Here is a 20352-nt window from a genome sequence, read left to right on the forward strand (position 1 = left end):
GATGCCATCTTACCATCTCATCCTCTTCTGCCCTCTTCTCCTTTTGCCTTCAAATATTAACTACAGCCAATATTTATTAATTACCTGTAAGTATTTCCACATAGTGGGGTCATTCCTGGTGGCTCAGTGGTAAAGAATCCACTGGCCAATGCAGGAGACATGGGTTTGATTCCTGGGTTGGGAAGATCCTCTGGAGGAGGAAACGGCAACCTGCTCCAGTCTTCTTGCCTGGGAAATTCCATGGATAGAGGAGCCTGGCAGGCTACAGTCCATGGGGTTGCAAAGAGCCAGACATGACTTAGTGACTAAGCAACAACTTTCACATAGATTATCTATTTTATCCTTCAGAGCAGTCCTACAGTCTAGACATTATTTTTACCTATATTTTGAAAATAAGGAAACTAAAATTTGGAGAAATTAGGAAATTTGCCTAATTTCATCCAAGTAGGAAGCATGAAATTTGAATTAGGATCCAAATTAACATTAGGTATTCAGTATGTACTTAGGCATTGTAATAAACAACATTTGTGCACCATCTCATTTGAATTCAAGAGGCAAGTGCCTATAATTGGCCCTTGGGAGGAGATTTTTAAAAGGCCATGTTTCCAGCTTTTGGAAATTCATCATCTAGTACCTCCCTCTAAGTTAATGAACAAAATAAAGCAAGGCTGTCAAATCCTTCCCCCCACCCTCCCAACCCCAGAGTTTTGAGAGCTTCCGGCTTAAAAGAATTAAGAGGCAGCCATCCATGTGCATCCATGTCACATAAACATCATTTTTCATCCAGAATGGAAAATACTGCTATGTGGACTTGCCAGGTAGTTTTAGTTAAGTTTATAATTTCCTCCCACCTCTTTTAGAGCAAATATTTTATGAGAAAACAAGGAGAGAAAAATTGTGTAGATAATTTTCAAATGGCTATGAAATTGCCTTTGGTTTTGTTTTCCAAGTGGGAGAGGAAGTTTAATACCTCAAGTTGATTTCGACTGGGAAAGCTAGAAAACTAACCTGGGGAAAGATAAAAGTTTTCCAGGAAACTGAGACCTAAAAAAAAAAAATGAAATCAGTTCTGGATGGCTCAGTTCCAACAAAAAACTAAAGAGGCATCATGGAAAAAATATAACATACTGCACATATTAGTAAGTATCAATAATACACAATTCAGGTAAAAAAGACTATTTCTACCACAGGTTTTCAAGAGAAGCTAGAACATCAGAGTCATCCCAAAAGAATAAATTAATTGAATCATTAAAATTAAAAAAATTATTATAATATCATACTTATTATATGGCAGAGTCTTAGAATCTACTGAAACTAGGGATTATTCTCTTCTGTGGCTAGGCGATGAGATTAAAGTTTCAGGTTGCTGAAAACAGAAAGTAACCAGAGGATTGGTACTGTTCCTTAAGTTCCTTTCAGAGAGAATGTAGAGAATATTTATATATTATTCATTGTTTATAGCTTTCAGTCGAAGGTGGGATTTCTCTGAGCGAGTTTGGTGTAGGAAGCAGGGCACAGAAAGCCATGCTCTGTGATAACCTGGAGGAAGGAACAGGGTGGAGAGGGAGGTGGGAGGGGGCTTCAGCATGGAGAGGTCCTATGATGGATTCATACTGATGTATGGCAAAAACCATCAAAATACTGTAAAGCAATTATCCTCCAATTAAAATACATAAATAAATATTTTTAAAAAAGATTTCTGCCTCCATAATTACAAGAGAACACATTTTGTTGTTTTAAGCCATCCAGTTTGGTCATTTGTTATGGAAACTAATAAGTTTTTCACAAGGAAGTTTGCATGTTTTATGTCCATTTCTGGAAGGACTCATAAACTCTAGTGTAAATGGTTTAAAGACAACTGTTACCAGTTTTAAAATTATCAAGATAAGGATTTACATGGTGATGTAACAACTCCTGGTGATTTTCCCAATGGTTCCCCTTAACAGCCAGGCACTATCTCTGTCCCCCAAAGACTTTTTAAGTCTCTATGGGTGAAGTAGATGCAAAGTCAAATAATGAAAATGTAGAGGTACAGTGTGTGTTTTCTAAGTCTACCCACACTTAACCTCTCACCAATTAACTCATTCTATTTCCTTTTAAATCATAAGCTGCAAATCTCCACATCATGCTCAATGTGCATGCTGAATGCTGAAGGGTTAGAAAGCCATTCTCCAATGAGTCTGCCCACTCCTGCTGCTACCAGTGAAAACTGTACATCTGACAATGTCACTTGTTTGTTCTCAAACCTGTTTATGCCAGTTGAACCTGTCACTGTGCTTTCACAATTTAATTAAGTCTTAAGTAAACCAATGTAATAGTGTGGGAAAAAAAGTTTGTTCTTTAAAAGCTACATTTACATTTTTCAAGACCCAATTAAGGTGAGTTGCTTGAATGAGTGAGATAACTATAAAAAGATTATAAAGAAGCAATTTGCACTCCCATAGCTTCACAAGTGTCTCTTGCGTGCATGATAAGTCGCTTCAGTTGTGTCCAACTCCTTGCGATCCCATGGACTGTAGCCCGCCAGACTCCTCTGTCCATGGGATTCTCCAGGCAAGAATACTGGAGTGGGTTGCCATTCCTTTCACCAGGGCATCTTCCTGGCCCAAGGATTCATAGAACCTATGTCTCTCCTGTATTGGCAGGTAGGTTCTCTACCGCTAGCACCACTCAGGAAGCCTCATTTTCCTCTTAAAAGAATGAAATTTTGAGAAAGCTTAGCTGATGGTTGGGAAGTGTACTTTACGGTAGCAATATGATGCAGAACTCTAATCTGGAGGCCATGTACAGGCTGTGGCAAAAGGCTGTGCCCTCAACAGACTGGCAAACAAGCATGTAGCTGTTTCAGGTTAAAAAAAGAAACTTTAAGGTATTATGGTATATTTTTTATACTTTTTCATGACTGGTTTAACTTTCCTTTGAAACAGTTTTATTTAGATATAATTTATATACTACCGTGTTCATATTTATGAAGTATACAATTTAATCTTTAATTGACTTTTTCAATGTATTGCTTGGTTATGGATCCAGACTGCATCTATGAATGAGCTTCTCCTGTACAAACAAAATGCTCAAAGTAGTTGATTGTGCTTGGTGAGGGGATGGGGCTTCAAGGAAGGTTATATTTGAGCTTGGAGGGTCTTGAACAAGTAGCTGTTTTTAAAAAAAGTATATATAGAGAACAGTGTTCTAAGTAGAAGAAATAGTTTATGTAAAAAATGAAATCAAAAAAATAAATAAATAAAGGATGAAATCATATGGTGTTCCAAGAAACAACCTTTAGTTTGAGTGGTTTGGTAATAGGGAAGTCATTTTTTCAAATCTAATTATGCATCTGAATCATCTGTAGAGATTAAAACAAAACAAAAAGCAAAGCAAAACAGGCTGAGACTTGACTCCTTGAGTTTCAGATTCAAATGTGTATCTGGAGGTGGTAGAGGGGGGTGGTCCCTGCATTTCTGCTTTTTAAAGTTCTACTTGTAGTTCTGATGGGCCACCAGGATTGAGAACCACTGGAGTGGAGGAATGGGGATGAGATGAGTGTCAGATCAGGCCATAGTCCTGGACCGGATGGTGAAAGGAAATGGTTTGTAAATACAGTATAATGACAAACTTTCTCTTCCCTGACGGCTTCTCTATTTTGAAATATTTCTTTTTAACTTGTTTACTGTTGCATGACAGGACATAAATGCCCACCATCGTCTATAAAACCAGACATAAATGTTTTAACCCAGCTTTGTAACTAAAGACCTCCATTTTGTTTACAGTGATATTCAACATAAAACAAGCTTGGGGCAGAGGGGATCCGCTGCTACACCTACCACTCAGTGCTCTTAATGTCCAGAAAAATAATGAAAATACAGTTTTCAGAAAAAAAAAAATCTGCCAGATACTGAAGAGTGGGTTAACTGGTGGGTGGATTGGGGACCATATTCTCTACTCAAACAGAATAGCAGCAGTCTCAGTTCCCAGTGCTCTTCTAAACTCCCAGATTGCTGAGATTCTTTCAGGGAAACATTCTTCAGAACTTCTCATGTGAGCAACTGTCAGAAAAAAGGGACCCCTCCTTCCATCATAACCAGTGCCACAGGAAGCACCTTGTCTCCTGCGCTTTGACAGTTGGAGATAGTTTCCCTTTGGCCATAGCATCTACCGTCTACATAGGTAGGAGCTGTTCAGTATTTTAAAATAAACAAATGTTACGCTCTTTGAGGGGAGAAAGGGGTGCTAATTTACATTTTTATCACAACTCTTAAGGTCAGTGCCTTCTAATTTTCTATGCTTGGCCCATATTTTTATAAGGACATCGGTTTATCCACACACGTGAAGGAGCTATGAAGTCTAGTCAGAAAGTTAGCCGGGATCAGCAAAAAAGGCAAAGGAGGGTTCCGCCAACTTGTTTCTGGAAACAAAGCCAAACAGTAAAGATGAAAGAAAAAAAATCTGCCTCAGGAGGCGCAGTAAGTGAACTTGGACGAGACACAGTGCCAAGTGCTAACATAAGGAGGTTCTTGGGCCAGGGCTCTGAGGATGAAACTGGGGGTCCCGAGCGCGCAGAGCGCGGCCTCAGGAGAGGGCGTCCTCGCCCGGGGAGGAAGGCGGCCGCGCCCCCTCCGCCGCGCGCCCCGTCAGGAGGCCGGCCCGCTGCCTCACGGCCCGCCCGCCCCTCACCCGCCCCGCCTCCCGCCCGCGGACCTGCCTATAGCTCCCCTCGGCCCGGCCGCTGCTCGGTTCCCGTTCCTCCTCCAGGAGCCGCGCGGCGGGTGCGGGCTGGCGGCCGCCGAACCCGGAACTGCTGACGGTTCCCGGCGCTCCAGCGCGTCCGCCCCCCGGGTCGCTCCCGCTCCCCGTCCCCCGGCCCCCCGGCCCGGCCTCCGCAGCCGTCGGGTGGAAGCGGGGCGGGTGCGCCGTCCGCAGTCGAACTGGTGCAGCGGCTGAGGCGGGACGGGCGCCGCCCTCACAGCGGCGGGCACCCGGCTGAAGACTGCGGGGGCGCACGCTCGCGGCCTCTGGGTCTCATTCAGGCTCAGGACCGGGGCCGGCAGACGCCTCAGAGCTCGAGCTCGCCGCCGAGCGTGCAACCGAAAGTGACGGAGGACGGCCTCGAGTGTGCGCCCGACCGTCAGAAAGGCCCGCAGGGGCTGCAGGAGTCGGGGCGAGGGCCCGGCATGTGGGCAGCGGCCGACCCACGGGGCCGAGCGTCTACCGGGCGGTGGCCGAGGCGTCTGTCGTGCGGCTTTACTCGGTGCGGAGGGCGGGGGTTAGGAGGGGCAGAGGCTGACACCGGAGGGGTCACCAGAGACAGAGCGGCAGCCCGGAGGGGCCGGCAGGGGCTGGGGTGAGAAACCGTGTGCGTGTAGTCGGGGAGTGAGGAGAGCCGGGCTGGGGCGGGGGCAGGGGTGAGGAGAGCCGGGCGGGGTGGGGGGTGCGCACGTGATCCAAATGGCAGTTGCTTGCGTGACCGTTGGACTTAGGAAGGGACCGAGTGCCAAGTGCTAATGTAACGAGGTGCTGCCATACCCGTGAATGCTGGAGGCAAACCTCTCGGTCATCTCTGCTCTTAACCTTCAAAACGGATTTTTTTTTTTTTAATTGAAGTACAGTTAATTTACAATATTAATTTTGGGTTCAACATGGTGAGTCAACGTTTTTATAAATTATACGCCATTTAAGGTTATTCGCAAATACTGGCTGTATTCTTTGTGGGGTACAATATACCCGTGTAGCTTATTTATTTTATAAATAGTAGTTTGTATCTTAATCCCCTTACCCCTATCTTGCCCCTCTCTGCCTTCCCTCAACCTGCTGGTAACCGCTCATACCTGTGAGTCTGTTTGGGGGGGGGGCGGGGGGTGGGCAGAAATACAATTTTTCTGAAAAAAAAAAAAAAAACTTTTTTAATTTTAAATGCAACTCCATTTAATTTTATTGAACTTAAGGCCAAGGTATTAAGACATGGCATCTGGCCCTATCACTTAATGGGAAATAGATGGGGAAACAGTGGAAACAGTGTCAGACTTTATTTTGGGGGGCTCCAAAATCACTGCAGATGGTGATTGCAGCCATGAAATTAAAAGACGCTTACTCCTTGGAAGGAAAATTATGACCAACCTAGATAGCATGTTAAGAAGCAGAGACATATCTTTGCCAACAAAGGTCCATCTAGTCAAGGCTATGGTTTTTCCAGTGGTCTTGTATGGATGTGAAAGCTGGAGTGTGAAGAAATCTGAGCGCCGAAGACTTGATGCTTTTGAACTGTGGTGTTGGAGAAGACTCTTGAGAGTCCCTTGGACTGCAAGGAGGTCCAACCAAACCAGTCCTTCCTAAAGGAGATCAGTCCTGGGTGTTCATTGGAAGGACTGATGCTAAAGCTGAAACTCCAGTACTTTGGCCACCTCATGCAAAGACTTGACTCATTGGAAAAGACCCTGATGCTGGGAGGGATTGGGGGCAGGAGGAGAAGGGGATGACGGAGGATGAAATGGCTGGATAGCATCACCAACTCAATGCACATGAGTTTGGGTGAACTCCGGGATTTGGTGATGGAAAGGGAGGGCTGGCATGCTGCAATTCATGGGGTTGCAAAGAGTCAGACATGACTGAGTAACTGAACTGAAGGCCCAGGTATCTCTTAGGAAGGGATGTGACCTAACAAGCCTATCATGTCAGGATTAATGATATATCAATGATACATTGACACCCTGTAATTAAAAAACAGGACTTCCTCCAAGTCAATAAGTAATTCCTCGCTTAAAATTTATTATCTGAAAACAAAACAAAACCTGTTGTTCTACTGGAAAGAGGTAAAGTACACTCACAAAATGAATTAAGAGCTGGTTTTGCTTTCATTGTCATGGTTTTCTTCTGATAAACAGTGGATTAGCTTTTCTGGGAGGAGTACAGGCTCGCTATTCTGGTTACATTTTTAAATCAATGCAATTCTTCTTTTTACCCATCCACAAGTTTCCGTTGTAACTATAACTATATTGATATAATTTTGCATTCTTACTTATGCTAATTTTTCTTTACAGGTGAATTTTGGGGGACACACAAACTTCATTCAAGAACTTTGTACAGAATTGAAGGATGGCAGAAGCAGTGTTGATTGATCTCTTTGGTTTGAAACTGAACTCTCAGAAAAACTGTCATCAGACATTATTAAAGATATTGAATGCAGTCCGATATCACCATGGTGCCAAGGCCAAGTTCTTTTGCATAATGTGTTGTAGTAACATCAGCTGTGACCATGATAACTGTGAATTAGAAACAGGCAATGGATTATCAGCTCTCTTGAGAGAATTTGAGATTGTTAGCAATCCCAGCATGGCTGCCTCTTTGTATACAATTAAACAAAAAGTTGATGAAAGGAATTTGAGTTGCATTAAGGTAATTGTGCCTGTGCACCGGAAGACATTAATGAAGGCTTTCATTGATCAACTCTTTACTGATGTTTACAATTTTGAGTTTGAAGATCTACAGATGACTTTGAAGGGAGGTCTTTTGAAACAGTCTACTGAAGTAAACATAATCACATCTCAAGAACTAGAAGCAATCCAGAATGAAATAGAAACATATTTGAGAAGTTTGCCGGCACTGAAGGGAGAATTAACCATTATCACATCTCCTTTGATCCCAGGTATGTTAAACACTATCAGTTGTTTTACTTGAATATGAAAAGCGAGTCTTTCTTTACAGGTTGTTCATCGCTTTTAACCTTGCTTCTTTTGTAGACTGGTGTGAGATTATGTGTTCCTTAGCATCAGTTACAACATGGGAGTGTCATGGACAGCCTTATAGAGTCACGAGTGTGAAGGGATAGTCCCTTCAAAGCCACTCTAAATAAATTTGCTTTATGCAAATTCAGCTTTAAGACAAGTCCCCCAGCCTTGGTTTTAGGTGAGATTTATGACCCTAAGCATTTCCTACTTAGAAATTCTGAAACCTTAACTCCGTAGTGCCTTCACAGAAGAGTGAAATTTAAAACAGTCAATCTCACTTATTAGTAAAAGGATATTTACTGTGAGCTATATGCTATTGGGATAACAAAAACTAATGGGGAAAAGATACCCTTTGAAGAGCAGTAATCCCATGGAGAAGGTAAAACAAACTCAAAACATTGTGTCATAAGAACAGATGAAGCTATAAAGAGCTGTAGAAATTAGAAACTGGATAAACTAATGCAGGGTGAGGTTATTAGGGAAAGTCTTAATGAGAGACTGGGTTTTTGTAAGGCTTTATAGTCTTTTGTACAGCCTGGTTTTAATCTTCATTGTTTATCCTCAACAGATACTTTCATACATGGATTTACTACAAGAACAGGTGGGATATCTTACATACCAACTCTTAGCTCATTCAATCTCTTCAGTAGTTCCAAACGGAGAGATCCCAAGGCTGTTGTTCAAGAAAATCTGCGTAGGTTGGGGAAGGCTGCAGGATTTAATGTGAATAAATTTTACCAAATAAAGGTACAATTTTGTTTCATATTTTGGAAGATTTAAAGTATATTCTTGACTCTGACAATGACTATATGGACTTTAAATAAGCTATTTAATGTTTACATCTAATGTTTTATCTAAAACTTAGGATAATGTTTGTGATTATTTTTCTTAGAGATACATATCATATTCTAAAGATCAATTCTGTGATATAATACACACACACACACACACACACACATCTGGAACTCCTTACATCTAAAAGTATAGTTGTTTTTTACTCACTAAGTTGTGTCCGATTCTTGTGACCCCATGGACTGTAGCCCACTGGCTCCTCTGTCTATGGGATTTCCCAGGCAAGAATACTGGAGTGGGTTGCCATTTCCTTCTCCAGGGTATCTTCCTGACCCAGGGATCAAACCTGAGTCTCCTACATTGGTAGGTGAGTTTTTTTTGTTTGTTTTTTAACCACTGAACCATGAGGAAAGCCCCAGAGTATAGTACCACTGCCTTTTTGATTTAGAGGTAAGTTTCCTGAATGGTGGGAGAGAAAAGCCATTGTTTTCTATATCAACACTAGGAGGAACTAGGGTAAAACTGATAATTGTTTCTTACAGGATTCTAGATTTCTCTGACTCCAGGAAAAGTAAAGATATTATTGACTTGGAAATTTAATTTCTTTCAGTCAATTAGTACTTCGTGGAAGGTACTGCTATTAGGTTTAGACCCTAATGCTGGCAAAGATTGAGGGCAGGAGGAGAAGAGGGTGACAGAGGATGAGATGGTTGGATGACATCATCAACTCAATGGACATGAGTTTGGGCAAATTCCACAAGATAATGAAGGACAGAGAAGACTGGTGTGCTGCCGTCAATTAAATCAAAGAGAGTCGGACACAACTGAGTGACTAAACAACTACTGCAGTTAGAGATTTACCGATCTCTAGTGAGGGCTGTTCGTGATGGATGGACTATTTTGAATTTTTTTAATTTATTTTTAATTGGGGGAGATCTCTTCAGGAAAATTAGAGATACCAAGGGAAAATTTCATGCAAAGATGGGTTCAATAAATGACAGAAATGGTATGGACCTAACAGAAGCAGAAGATATTAAGAGATGGCAAGAATACACAGAAGAACTGTACAAAAAAGATCTTCAAGACCCAGATAATCGTGATGGTGTGATCACTCACCTAGAGCCAGACATCCTGGAATGTGAAGTCAAGTGGACCTTAGAAAGCATCACTACGAACAAAGCTAGTGGAGGTGGTGGAATTCCAGTTGAGCTATTTAAAATCCTGAAAGATGATGCTGTGAAAGTGCTGCACTCAATATGCCAGCAAATTTGGAAAACTCAGCAATGGCCACAGGACTGGAAAACATCAGTTTTCATTCCAGTCCCAAAGAAAGGCAGTGCCAAAGAATGCTCAAACAACTGCACAATTGCACTCATCTCACACGCTAGTAAAGTAATGCTCAAAATTCTCCAAGCCAGGCTTCAGCAATACGTGAACTGTGAACTTCCAGATGTTCAAGCTGATTTTAGAAAAGGCAGAGGAACCAGAGACCAAATTGCCAACATCTGCTGGATCATCAAAAAAGCAAGAGAGTTCCAGAAAACATCTATATCTGCTTTATTGACTATGCCAAACCCTTTGACTGTGTGGATCACAAGAAACTGTGGAAAATTCTGAAAGAGATGGGCATACCAGACCACCTGACCTGCCTCTTGAGAAACCTATATGCAGATCAGGAAGCAACAGTTAGAACTGGACATGGAACAACAGACTGGTTCCAAATAGGAAAAGGAGTACGTCAAGGCTGTATATTGTCACCCTCCTTATTTAACTTCTATGCAGAGTACATCATGAGAAATGCTGGGCTGGAAGAAGTACAAGCTGGAATCAAGATTGCTGGGAGAAATATCAATAACCTCAGATATGCAGATGACAACATCCTTAAGGCAGAAAGTGAAGAGGAACTGAAGGGCCTCTTGATGAAAGTGAAAGAGGAGAGTGAAAAAGTTGGCTTAAAGCTCAAGATTCAGAAAACTAGGATCATGGCATCTGGTCCCATCACTTCATGGGAAATAGATGGGGAAATGGTGGAAACAGTGTCAGACTTTATTTTGGGGGGTTCCAAAATCACTGCAGATGGTGATTGCAGCCATGAAATTAAAAGACGCTTACTCCTTGGGAGGAAAGTTATGACCAGCCTAGATAGCGTATTAAGAAGCAGAGACATTACTTTGCCAACAAAGGTCCGTCTAGTCAAGACTATGGTTTTTCCAGTGGTCATGTATGGATGTGAGAGTTGGACTGTGAAGAAGGCTGAGTGCCGAAGAATTGATGCTTTTGAACTGTGGTGTTGGAGAAGACTCTTGAGAGTCCCTTGGACTGCAAGGAGATCCAGCCAGTCCATCCTAAAGGAGACCAGTCCTGGGTGTTCATTGGAAGGACTCATGCTGAGGCTTAAACTCCAATACTTTGGCCACTTCATGTGAAGAGTTGATTCATTGGAAAAGTCAGCTGATGCTGGGAGGGATTGGGGGCAGGAGGAGAAGGGGATGACAGAGGATGAGATGGCTGGATGGCATCACCAACTCGATGCACATGAGTTTGGGTGAATTCCGGGTGTTGGTGATGAACAGGGAGGCCTGGCGTGCTGTGATTCATGGAGTCGCAAAGAGTCGGACACGACTGAGCGACTGAACTGAACTGAACTGAACTGAATTGCTTTACAATGTTGTGTTAGTTTCTGCCGTACCACAATGTGAATCAGCCACAAGTATGTATATATCTCCTCCCTTTTGAACCTCCCATTGGCTATCTGTTTTACATATGGAAGTGTATATATGTCAATACTACTCTCAACTGATCCCACCCTCTCTTCCCTGCCCTCCTGCTGTGACCACAAGTCTGTTCACTACACTTGTGAACACTTGTGAATACTACACTTGTATGCGTGTCTATTCCTGCACTACAAATAGGTTCATCAGTACTATTTTGATTTTTTTTAAATGTTGAAGTCTGTTTTCCTTTGAGGAAAATACATAGAGATTATCATATCATAGAGTTAAATAAATTTGTTATTATATATATATGGACCTGATGTATTTAAGGAATGCTAGTAACCTTAAACTGGTTATATAATTTTGTACAAAATACATACTTTCAGAAAAGCTTATGGTATGAGAAATTCTATTTTAAAAACATTTTTATTTCACATCTTTGGTATTAGACTGATCATGCCAATGATGTCTGGATTATGGGAAGGAAGGAGCCTGAATCTTATGATGGAATCACCACAAATCAAAGAGGAGTCACAATAGCAGCTCTTGGTGCTGACTGTATTCCGATAGTTTTTGCAGATCCTGTCAAAAAAGCATGTGGGGTTGCTCACTCTGGTAAGTGTACTTAGTTAAGCACCTAGGATTTTTACCAATTTGGGGGGAAAGTTATAATTTTTCTCTGATGGACATTGTTTTTGTTCATTCTGTAAGTAATGGTCTGACTCTCTGTGACCTCATGGGCTGCAGCACTCCAGGCTTCCCTGTCCTTCACCATCTCCCAGAGCTTGCTCAAACTCATGGCCATTAAATCGACGATGCCATTCAACCATCTCATCCTCTGTCATTCCCTTCTCTTCCTGCCCTCAGTCTTTCCCAGCATTTAAATAGTTAATTACTACCCATGGTGATAAGTAAAGATAGAAGAGGGCTAGTAGACTCTTAGGTCAGGAGCAAATACAAGGAGTACTTACGTCAAATTATGTGACTCAGAGTATAATCCCTAAAGAAAGCAGTTACCTAGGCTGATTCCTGGGAGATTTGTAGGATTTGGCTAGGTACCAATGTTTCTCAGCAGGAGTGTTATTAACATTTGGGGCAAGATAGTCTTACATTGCAGACTTAAGTTTGCTTGGCTTTCAAAATTCTTAATGCCAGTTGTACTTGTTGTAATAACCAAAAAGAAAAGCCTTTATGCTTTTCAAAACATTCCCAGGGGAGTTGTACTGAGTTGTATTGTCTCTGGTTTGAGAAGTCTACCCTTGAAGTCTAGGTAATAGGGAATAGGAAGGTTAGACATGTCATAGAAGGTGTTTTTGAAATGCAGCAGCAAGTGTAAAGGTAAAAAACAAGATATGTTTGGAAAATTGCATGTAGTTTAATATGTTATAGTTGATTAGCTTTAACTATTCTCTGAAAATAAGAACAAAGAATTTTTAGGTGCTATGTTTGTTAAGGTTTTGGAATTTTGTTTGTTGGAAGTTTTTTAAAAATACTATTTAGATTATCCAGTGGTAATGAGTCTATGTAAAATGAGGAGTGCTTGTAAATCTATGGCTACTTTGTTTGCATTTTAGACTATAGACAAATAAAGTGGTTTTTTGTTTGTTTTGATCTAACTAAAGTAATGGAATTGAATGACTAGAAGTCAGGTTTACTATTTAACATTGTCAAAAGTTATTTAAAATATGAGTCTTAGTTCCTGGATATAAAACGTGAATATTATTTGTTACTTCCTGGGTTTTGAAACATTAAATTTAAAATTATGAAAGATAAATGAAACAGTCTTGAAAAGGAACAAAGTTAGATGTCTCATACTTCTTAATTTCAAAACTTATTATAAAGCTACAGTAATCAAAACAGTATGTATAGTACTGGCATAAAGACAATAGAGCAATGGAATGGAATAGACATTCCAGAAACAAACCCTTGCAATAGGGTCAGATGATTTTTGACAAGGTACCTAGACTATACAATGGGGAAAGGACAATTTCTTTAACAAATGGTACTGGGGAAACTGGATAGGCATATGCAAAAGAACAACATTGGACCCTTACGTCATATATAAAAACTAACTCAAAGTGGATCAAAGATCTAAATGTAAGAGCTAAAACTCTAAAAATGAAAGATTAAGTGTAAATCCTTGTGATCTTGGATTAGGCAATGGTTTCTTAGATATGATACCAAAAGCACAAGCAACAGAAGTAAAAATAGATAAGTTGGATTTTATCAAAAACAAATTTCTGTGCATCAAAGAACACAATCAACAAAGTAAAAAGTCAGCCCAACAGATTGAGAGTAAATATTTGCAGTTCATACATCTAATAAGGAGTTAATATTCAAAATACAAAAAGAATACCTACAGTTCAACAACAACAAAAACTAAAAGATTTGATTGAAAAATGGGTAAAGGACGTTAGTAGATCTTTCTCCAAAGATGATATACAAATGGTCAGTAAAAATGTGAAAAGACGCCCAACATCACTAATTTGGAAAAAGCAAATAAAAACCACAGGATATCACCTCACATCCGTTAGAATGGCTGATATTTTTTTAAAAATGAAAATAAGTTTTGTTGAAGAGAAATGGAAACCATGATGCACTATTGGTGGGAGTATAAAATGATGCAGCTGCCATGAAAAACTGTGATGATTCCTCAAAAAGTTTTAAATAGAATTCATATTATCCAACAGTTCCACTTCTGAACATATATCCAAAGAATTTAAAGCAGGATGTCAATAGGATATTTAAACACCTATGCTCAAAACATAAATTATTCACAATAACTAAGAGGTGAAAGGACCCTTAGGAAAAATACATAAACTGACCCTGCTCATTTTTAACTTAGATATAAATTAAGATGAATTTTGTTATGTTAGGACTTTGCTTAGCTCTCTTTCTTCCTATTTACTAGGTTGGAGAGGTACCATGTTAGGTGTTGCTATGGCTACAGTGAACGCTATGAGAGCAGAATATGGCTGCAGTTTGGAAGACATTATTGTTGTATTGGGGCCTTCAGTCGGACCGTGCTGTTTTACTCTTCCAAGGGAATCAGCAAAGGCATTTCATAATCTTGATCCCGGATGTGTACGGCTGTTGGACTCACCAAATCCCTATGTTGACATCCGTAAAGCCACTAGGTATGTTTGATTTCAGGCTACCCTGTTGGTTTAGTGGTAAAGAACTCGCCTACCAATGCAGGAGATGTGGGTTTGATCGCTGGGTTGGGAAGATTCCCTGGAGAAGGAAATGGTAACCCACTCCAGTTTTTTTGCCTGGGAAACATCATGGACAGAGGAACCTGGCAGGCTGTAGTCCATGGGATCACAAAAGAGTCAGACAGGACTTAGCGATTAAACAACAATAACGACTGATTTCAGTCCAGAATTGTAATGGTGAAATCTACCATTTCCTGTTGTGTCCCTGTTCTGTAACTGAATGACAACTTGCATTATTCCAAGCAGATCTTTTCCAGAGTTCTTTTACACTAATATCAATGCTTTTTCCATGCTGCTTTGTCTGTTGGTAAAGTTTCTGTTTTTCGAAAAATCTTTATCCTAAGGATTCTTCTAGAACAGGGAGGAATTCTACCACAGAATATTCAGGACCAGAACCAGGATCTCAACCTCTGTACATCTTGTCATCCTGACAAGTATTTTTCCCATGTCCGCGATGGCCCTAACTTTGGTACACAGATTGGCTTCATCTCAGTTAGAGAATGAGGTACAGTAGCTTCTCTCTCCCTTCTCCTCCCTGCTTCCACCTTTCCCTCCCCTCATTTTGAAAAATAATTGTACTTAACTTCACTCCTTTATTCCTGTAGGAAGAATTAATTTTCTACTTTTTAGTGAAACAATAATGGTAGAACAGTTCATTTTCAGTGATGTACTCTAATATAAAAGGAAAGTATAAGTATATATAAGAGTATAAAAGTAAAACAATTTTTCATTAAATCCTTTTTGTATGCCATTTAACTCTCCTATATGCTCAACATCTTCTATTTTTATCATAACATCTTTATAATTTTTTAAATTCTTTTGAGTTTTAAGAAGAAATCCTTGCTTAAAAACCTAAATTCTAGAGTAATAATACATACACAGACCAGCCTAGTTTTAAAACCAAACTTCCAACTGGTTATCTGTAGCAGGAGTTGGTCAATTTTTTTAAAGATCTAGATAGTACACATTTTAGGTGTTGTGGGACACATCGTCTCTGTTCAGCTATACAAGTCTGCTTTTGTAGAGCAAAAGCAGACAGAAGCAGAAATGAATGAATATGTCTGTACTTCAGTAAAATTCTGTTGACAAAAAAACAGGTGAGGGGCCAGATTTGGTCCACAGGGTATAGTTTGCTGACACTTGAGCTACAATCATAGAACAGGATTGAGTGTAATTTCATTAAATTAGTATTTCTTAGAGATGGATTTTTTTGGTTATACAAAATTTTGTGACAGTGATATGGCACTAACTCTTTAGCATATATCTGATTTTCTTTAAGGTTATTTTAACTGAATATTGTTTTTAGTCTTTACAATGTCTTTAACTCTTTAATATACAAAAGACTTTAATAAATTTAGTGATTCCTTTAATAGCACTACTAACGGTCTCATATTTGATTTCTATGTATTTTTACAGATACTTGACTGGATTTTTGCATAACTATTTCCTGCTTCCTTCCAAACCAACTGTAAGAAAGAAATGTAGCTGTTTAATATACTTAAAACCAAAAGGATTACAATGAATAATTCAACTTTCATATATACTTTCATTATTATCCAAAGCCAAATGATTTATTGATTTTAACAATAACTGACACAAAATCAATATGATACAGTTTGTATGTTATACAGATAAGAATTATTCTTAAAGTTTGTCCTCTGTATTTGTTACATACATCAGGAATAAGTCTATTCAGTTTAGTATTTATTGGGTAGCCTCTATTTGTCAAGCATTCCGTGAATCATAGATGAAATCAAGATGAGTAATACTTTTTCCCTTTGAGTCTAATGTAGTGAAAGAGATAAACACTTCTAACACTTAAGTTTAATTTTAACAGCAGAAGAGTACAGGAGAAGGAGGATTAATTCTATCTGGAACACAGACTGGAGAAGGTATTGCAGAGAAAATGACTTGTCACATGGATCTGAAAGACATACAGACTTTTGACAAAAAAAGAACAACCATAACAGGTTAAGGGAATACCATAAACTAGGGCATGAAACTGAAAGTGTTCTAGAAAGAGGAGGGTGTGGGTAGGAGTTACTGGAAAAACAGGTTAGAAACAAATTAGGGTCTTGACTGCTATGTCAAAGAATTTTGGAGTTTATTTTCCAGGCAAAGAGTAGGTATAGAAAGTAGGAGAGTGTTTTTATGTCCTTGGCATTATATTAACATGATGGATTTGTGAGAGACTAAAGCAGAGAGATTAGTTAAGAGACAATCAGAATACTTTAAAAAATAATGAAGCCCGAATGCAGTGGAAATTAAAATTGAGAGTAAATGAAATAGTATGACATTTCAGAGACGGAATCTGCAGATCCTATTCCTAGAGCATGGAGGTGAGAGGTGAGGACCAGTGGGGAAATCCCTGATAACTCCCCAGTCTCTGCTTGATGACTATCTGGAGGGGCAGCCAAGATGGGGAAGAGGTTTGGGACACGGGAGGAATAATGAATTTGACACATAGACTGAAGGGCTTCCAGATGGAAATATGTGATCAACAATTAGATATAGAGACCTGGAACCTGGGAAGGAGCCATGAATAAAGAGAGATTTGGGAGTTGGCTGTGCAGAGATAGTGCCTGGGTCTACTAGAATAGGCTGAGTCATCTTCACAGAAACACAGAGTGAGAAAAAAGGAGGTCCAAGGATGAAACCTTACACACCTGCATTTGAAGAGCCAGAAACTGAACCAGTAAAAAAGATTAATCTAGAAAAAAATATATATATACAGTCATTTTGGGGAGAGAAGCCAGCATAAATATGAGAAGTACTCAAAAAGAAATCTTCAGGGAGTTCCTGGTGGCATAGTGGTTAGGATTTGGTGTTTCCACCACGGAGGCCTGAATTTGATCCCTGGCCAGGGGTGGGAGGGATCATCCTGCATGCCGCTGGTTGCAGCCAAAACACAAAAATAAATAAGAAGCTAGTAGATTACTGTGTTGAGGCTGTTCTATGGGTCATTGTGGTGATGGATTTCAGTGCTTTGAGGAAGAGGATGCACCAGTGTCAACACTACTTTGCTAGTATTTATTGAAGTAAGTGAAGTTGCTCAGGTGTGTCTGACTTTTCGACCCCATGGACTGTAGCCCAGCAGGCTCCTCTGCCCATGAGATTTTCCAGGCAAGAATACTGGAGTGAGTTGCCATTTCCTTCTCCAGGAGATCTTCCCGACCCAGGGATTGAACCCGGGTCTCCCGCACTGTAGGCAGATGCTTTACCATCTGAGCTACCAGGGAAGTCCAGAGGACATAAAACACTGGGGGCTGTATTTTGACACAAGGGGTGTATATGTATACTGTGTGTGTGGAGGGGCGGGGGTGAGTAGTTTTAAGCGTATGTGTAGGCTGAAGAGAAAAGGTGTTTTCACTTGGGGAAATGGTATGGTACCTATTTTTACCATGAATTTTGTCACAGTGAACCTTAAAAGGATTTCTTATTTCGTACATGTATTTCTTACCTGAATATGCAGAAAATTACGTTTGTTTGGTACTTCTCATCCATTACCTCATTTTACCCTACAGGTACTCTAAAGTACATAAGTCAGGTGCTATTCCTTTTGTTCAGATGACCCCCGATGAGTTAGAGACTGAAATCACATAAATTGTGATAAAGTAAGATTTGAACCTATATGTCTTGTGACCCCATATCTCATTTCAGATTTTACAGTTAATCAAAGCTATCTAAATTAAAATTTTACGACTTTTTGTTAATGTCAGTATTCTTATACTCAGTCAAAATTTTGTTGAGGTGCTAGGGTAGATTAAAAAATACAGTTGTAGCCCATATTTTTTTAATATCCAGTGAAAGGTGACAGTCAATACAACAATTTCAATACTGTGATATGTGTTGTATGGTTGTGACAACCTGATACCTTGTTTGTTTAATTCTTTTATGAAACTCATGAGAAATTTATATAAAATATCTCATTTCAAAGTAAGAAAGACAAGATAAATGTCGGGTACTAACACATATATCTGGAGAAGGAAATGGCAGTCCACTCCAGTGCTATTGCCTGGAAAAACCCATGGACAGAGGAGCTTGGTAGGCTACAGTCCATGGGATCGCAAAGAGGTGGACACGACTGAACGACTTCACTTTGACTTTCAACGCATATATATGGAATCTAGAGAGATGGTGCTGATGAAATTATTTGCAGGGCAGCAGTGGAGAAACAGACATAAAGAACAGACTTATGGACAGATTGGGGGAGGAAGGAGAGGGTGAGATGTATGGAGAGAGTAACATGGAAACTTACATTACCATATGTAAAATGGATAGCCAATGGGGATTTTCTGTATGTCTCAGGAAACTCAAACAGGGGCTCTGTAACAACCTAGAGGGGTGGGGTGGGGAGGGAGATGGGAAGAAGGTTCAAGACGGAGGGAACATATGTATACCTCTGGTTAATTCATGTTGATATTTGGCAGAAAACATTTTGTAAAACAATTATACTTCAGTTAAAAAATAAATACATTTTTTAAAATACCTCATGTCTTCCAATTCAGGGAAGGCATTAAATACAAATTATAAGAGCAATTTCAAACTCATGCAAAATACTCTTTTGTTTCACGATTATAAGATTAAAGAATAATTCCACTGAGAAAAATGGGTAATTTTCCAATTTGTCGCTCTATATTAATCTGTTGAATGCAGAGTATTAGGTAGCCATGTTTTACTTTATGTACCAAAATATTCCAAAGCCAAATAAAAAATTATTTTTGAAAAAAATTACATTTGATTATTTATGACTGGATTATCTGTGTCAAAGCATATAAAGAGAAGTTGTCTCCTTGCAATTTTACTGAGTGAGAAGTATTGATTCAATAACTCAGAAACAGACTGTTACTGTTAAATGGTCATATCTTATTGCCTCTACAAGAGTCTCTCTCACGTTTAAGCATTTGTATGTAGGTTTCTGGGACTTTCAGGGTGTAACTACAATGATGACTTTTAGTAAGTTTTGTTCTGTTTTCAATCTCGGTACTGCTTCTAACTGCACATAGGAAATACAAGTTATCATTTTAGTGAGACGATAAATTAATTTTTTAAATCAGAGTTCAGGAGATCATTTTTTAGAGGTACTAATTATCAAACTAAAATTTATCTAATTGTAATTTGAAATCCCAAGGGGTAGCATAGTGACTAATTATGCTATACTCCATTGCTTTACAAAGCAATGCAAAAAAATGGTCTTTCCATGACGAGGTAGTAGCTCTGCTACTTTCTACAAGTAGCTCTGTTCTGTTGCTTGGTATAAAGTTGAACCAATCTTAACCTATGTGTTTGTACAAAATACTTGTAAAGCTCTCATTTTAGATACAACTTCTTTACACTTTCAAGTAGATAAAAACATTTAGGAATCCTCACCTCCCTGGGTCTCACTTCTACAGAATCTCCAGTAACTGCTTTTCTGTAAGTAGATTTTGAGGGAGGAAATTCAGAGAAGCTTACTCTGTGTCACGTGGCAAACAGATAATACCCATGGATTCATAAGCTGGAACTAAGAGGACAATGACATATGAATTACATCATTTTATATCTCAAAGTGGGATTTTACATTTTTTTCACCTGGTTTTCCTGAAGTTATCCTTCCAATGTATCCATCCTACTTCTTTATGTGAACTTTTAGAGAATGCCTTCAATCTGTAGAAGTCCACTCAGTTATCTGTGTATTTGTGTGTGTAGACGTGGATCTGTGTGTGTGCTAAATAGTAAATGAGAAATATCTATGTGCCATGTAAGATACATAGCCTGTTCGCCCTAGCTAGTGTAAATTCACACAAAATACACTGGATGCAGTGGATCAGGTTTCTCTGTATAAAAATTTTGTGAATCGTGCAGTAAAGGATGGAAGCGTGGTCCCTGTGCTCACTGTAGTGTTTATGGGAACTCTGGCCTAGAGCATGCCCG

At 39.7% G+C, this 20352-nt stretch overlaps 2 protein-coding genes across 4 annotated transcripts in view; one reads left to right on the plus strand and one right to left on the minus strand.

Moving 5' to 3' along the window:
• CCDC122 (coiled-coil domain containing 122) overlaps positions 1–4800 on the minus strand; it is a 34375-nt gene extending 29575 nt beyond the window's left edge. The window contains exon 1 of the mRNA XM_070800032.1: positions 4696–4800. The gene's annotated coding sequence lies outside the window, so the exon portion shown is untranslated. The remainder of the gene's footprint in view (positions 1–4695) is intronic.
• Positions 4801–5109: 309 nt separating this feature from the next.
• On the plus strand, positions 5110–19173 carry LACC1 (laccase domain containing 1). Of its 3 annotated transcripts, none has more exons than XM_019971222.2 (7): positions 5110–5245; positions 7032–7636; positions 8287–8465; positions 11674–11839; positions 14136–14361; positions 14784–14944; positions 15856–19173. In XM_019971222.2, exons 2-6 carry the CDS (start codon positions 7087–7089, stop codon positions 14941–14943), a joined length of 1281 nt encoding a protein of 426 aa, XP_019826781.2. In that variant the 5' UTR covers positions 5110–5245; positions 7032–7086; the 3' UTR covers position 14944; positions 15856–19173. The 3 variants fall into 3 exon arrangements, with proteins under 3 accessions (XP_019826781.2, XP_019826783.2, XP_070656132.1); XM_019971224.2 differs by lacking the exon at positions 5110–5245 and adding an exon at positions 5320–5338; XM_070800031.1 differs by lacking the exon at positions 5110–5245 and adding an exon at positions 5492–5636.
• Positions 19174–20352: the final 1179 nt, after the last annotated feature.

The sequence above is a fragment of the Bos indicus genome, chromosome 12, assembly GCF_029378745.1.
Source record: "Bos indicus isolate NIAB-ARS_2022 breed Sahiwal x Tharparkar chromosome 12, NIAB-ARS_B.indTharparkar_mat_pri_1.0, whole genome shotgun sequence".
In the NCBI taxonomy this organism is placed as follows: domain Eukaryota; kingdom Metazoa; phylum Chordata; class Mammalia; order Artiodactyla; family Bovidae; genus Bos; species Bos indicus.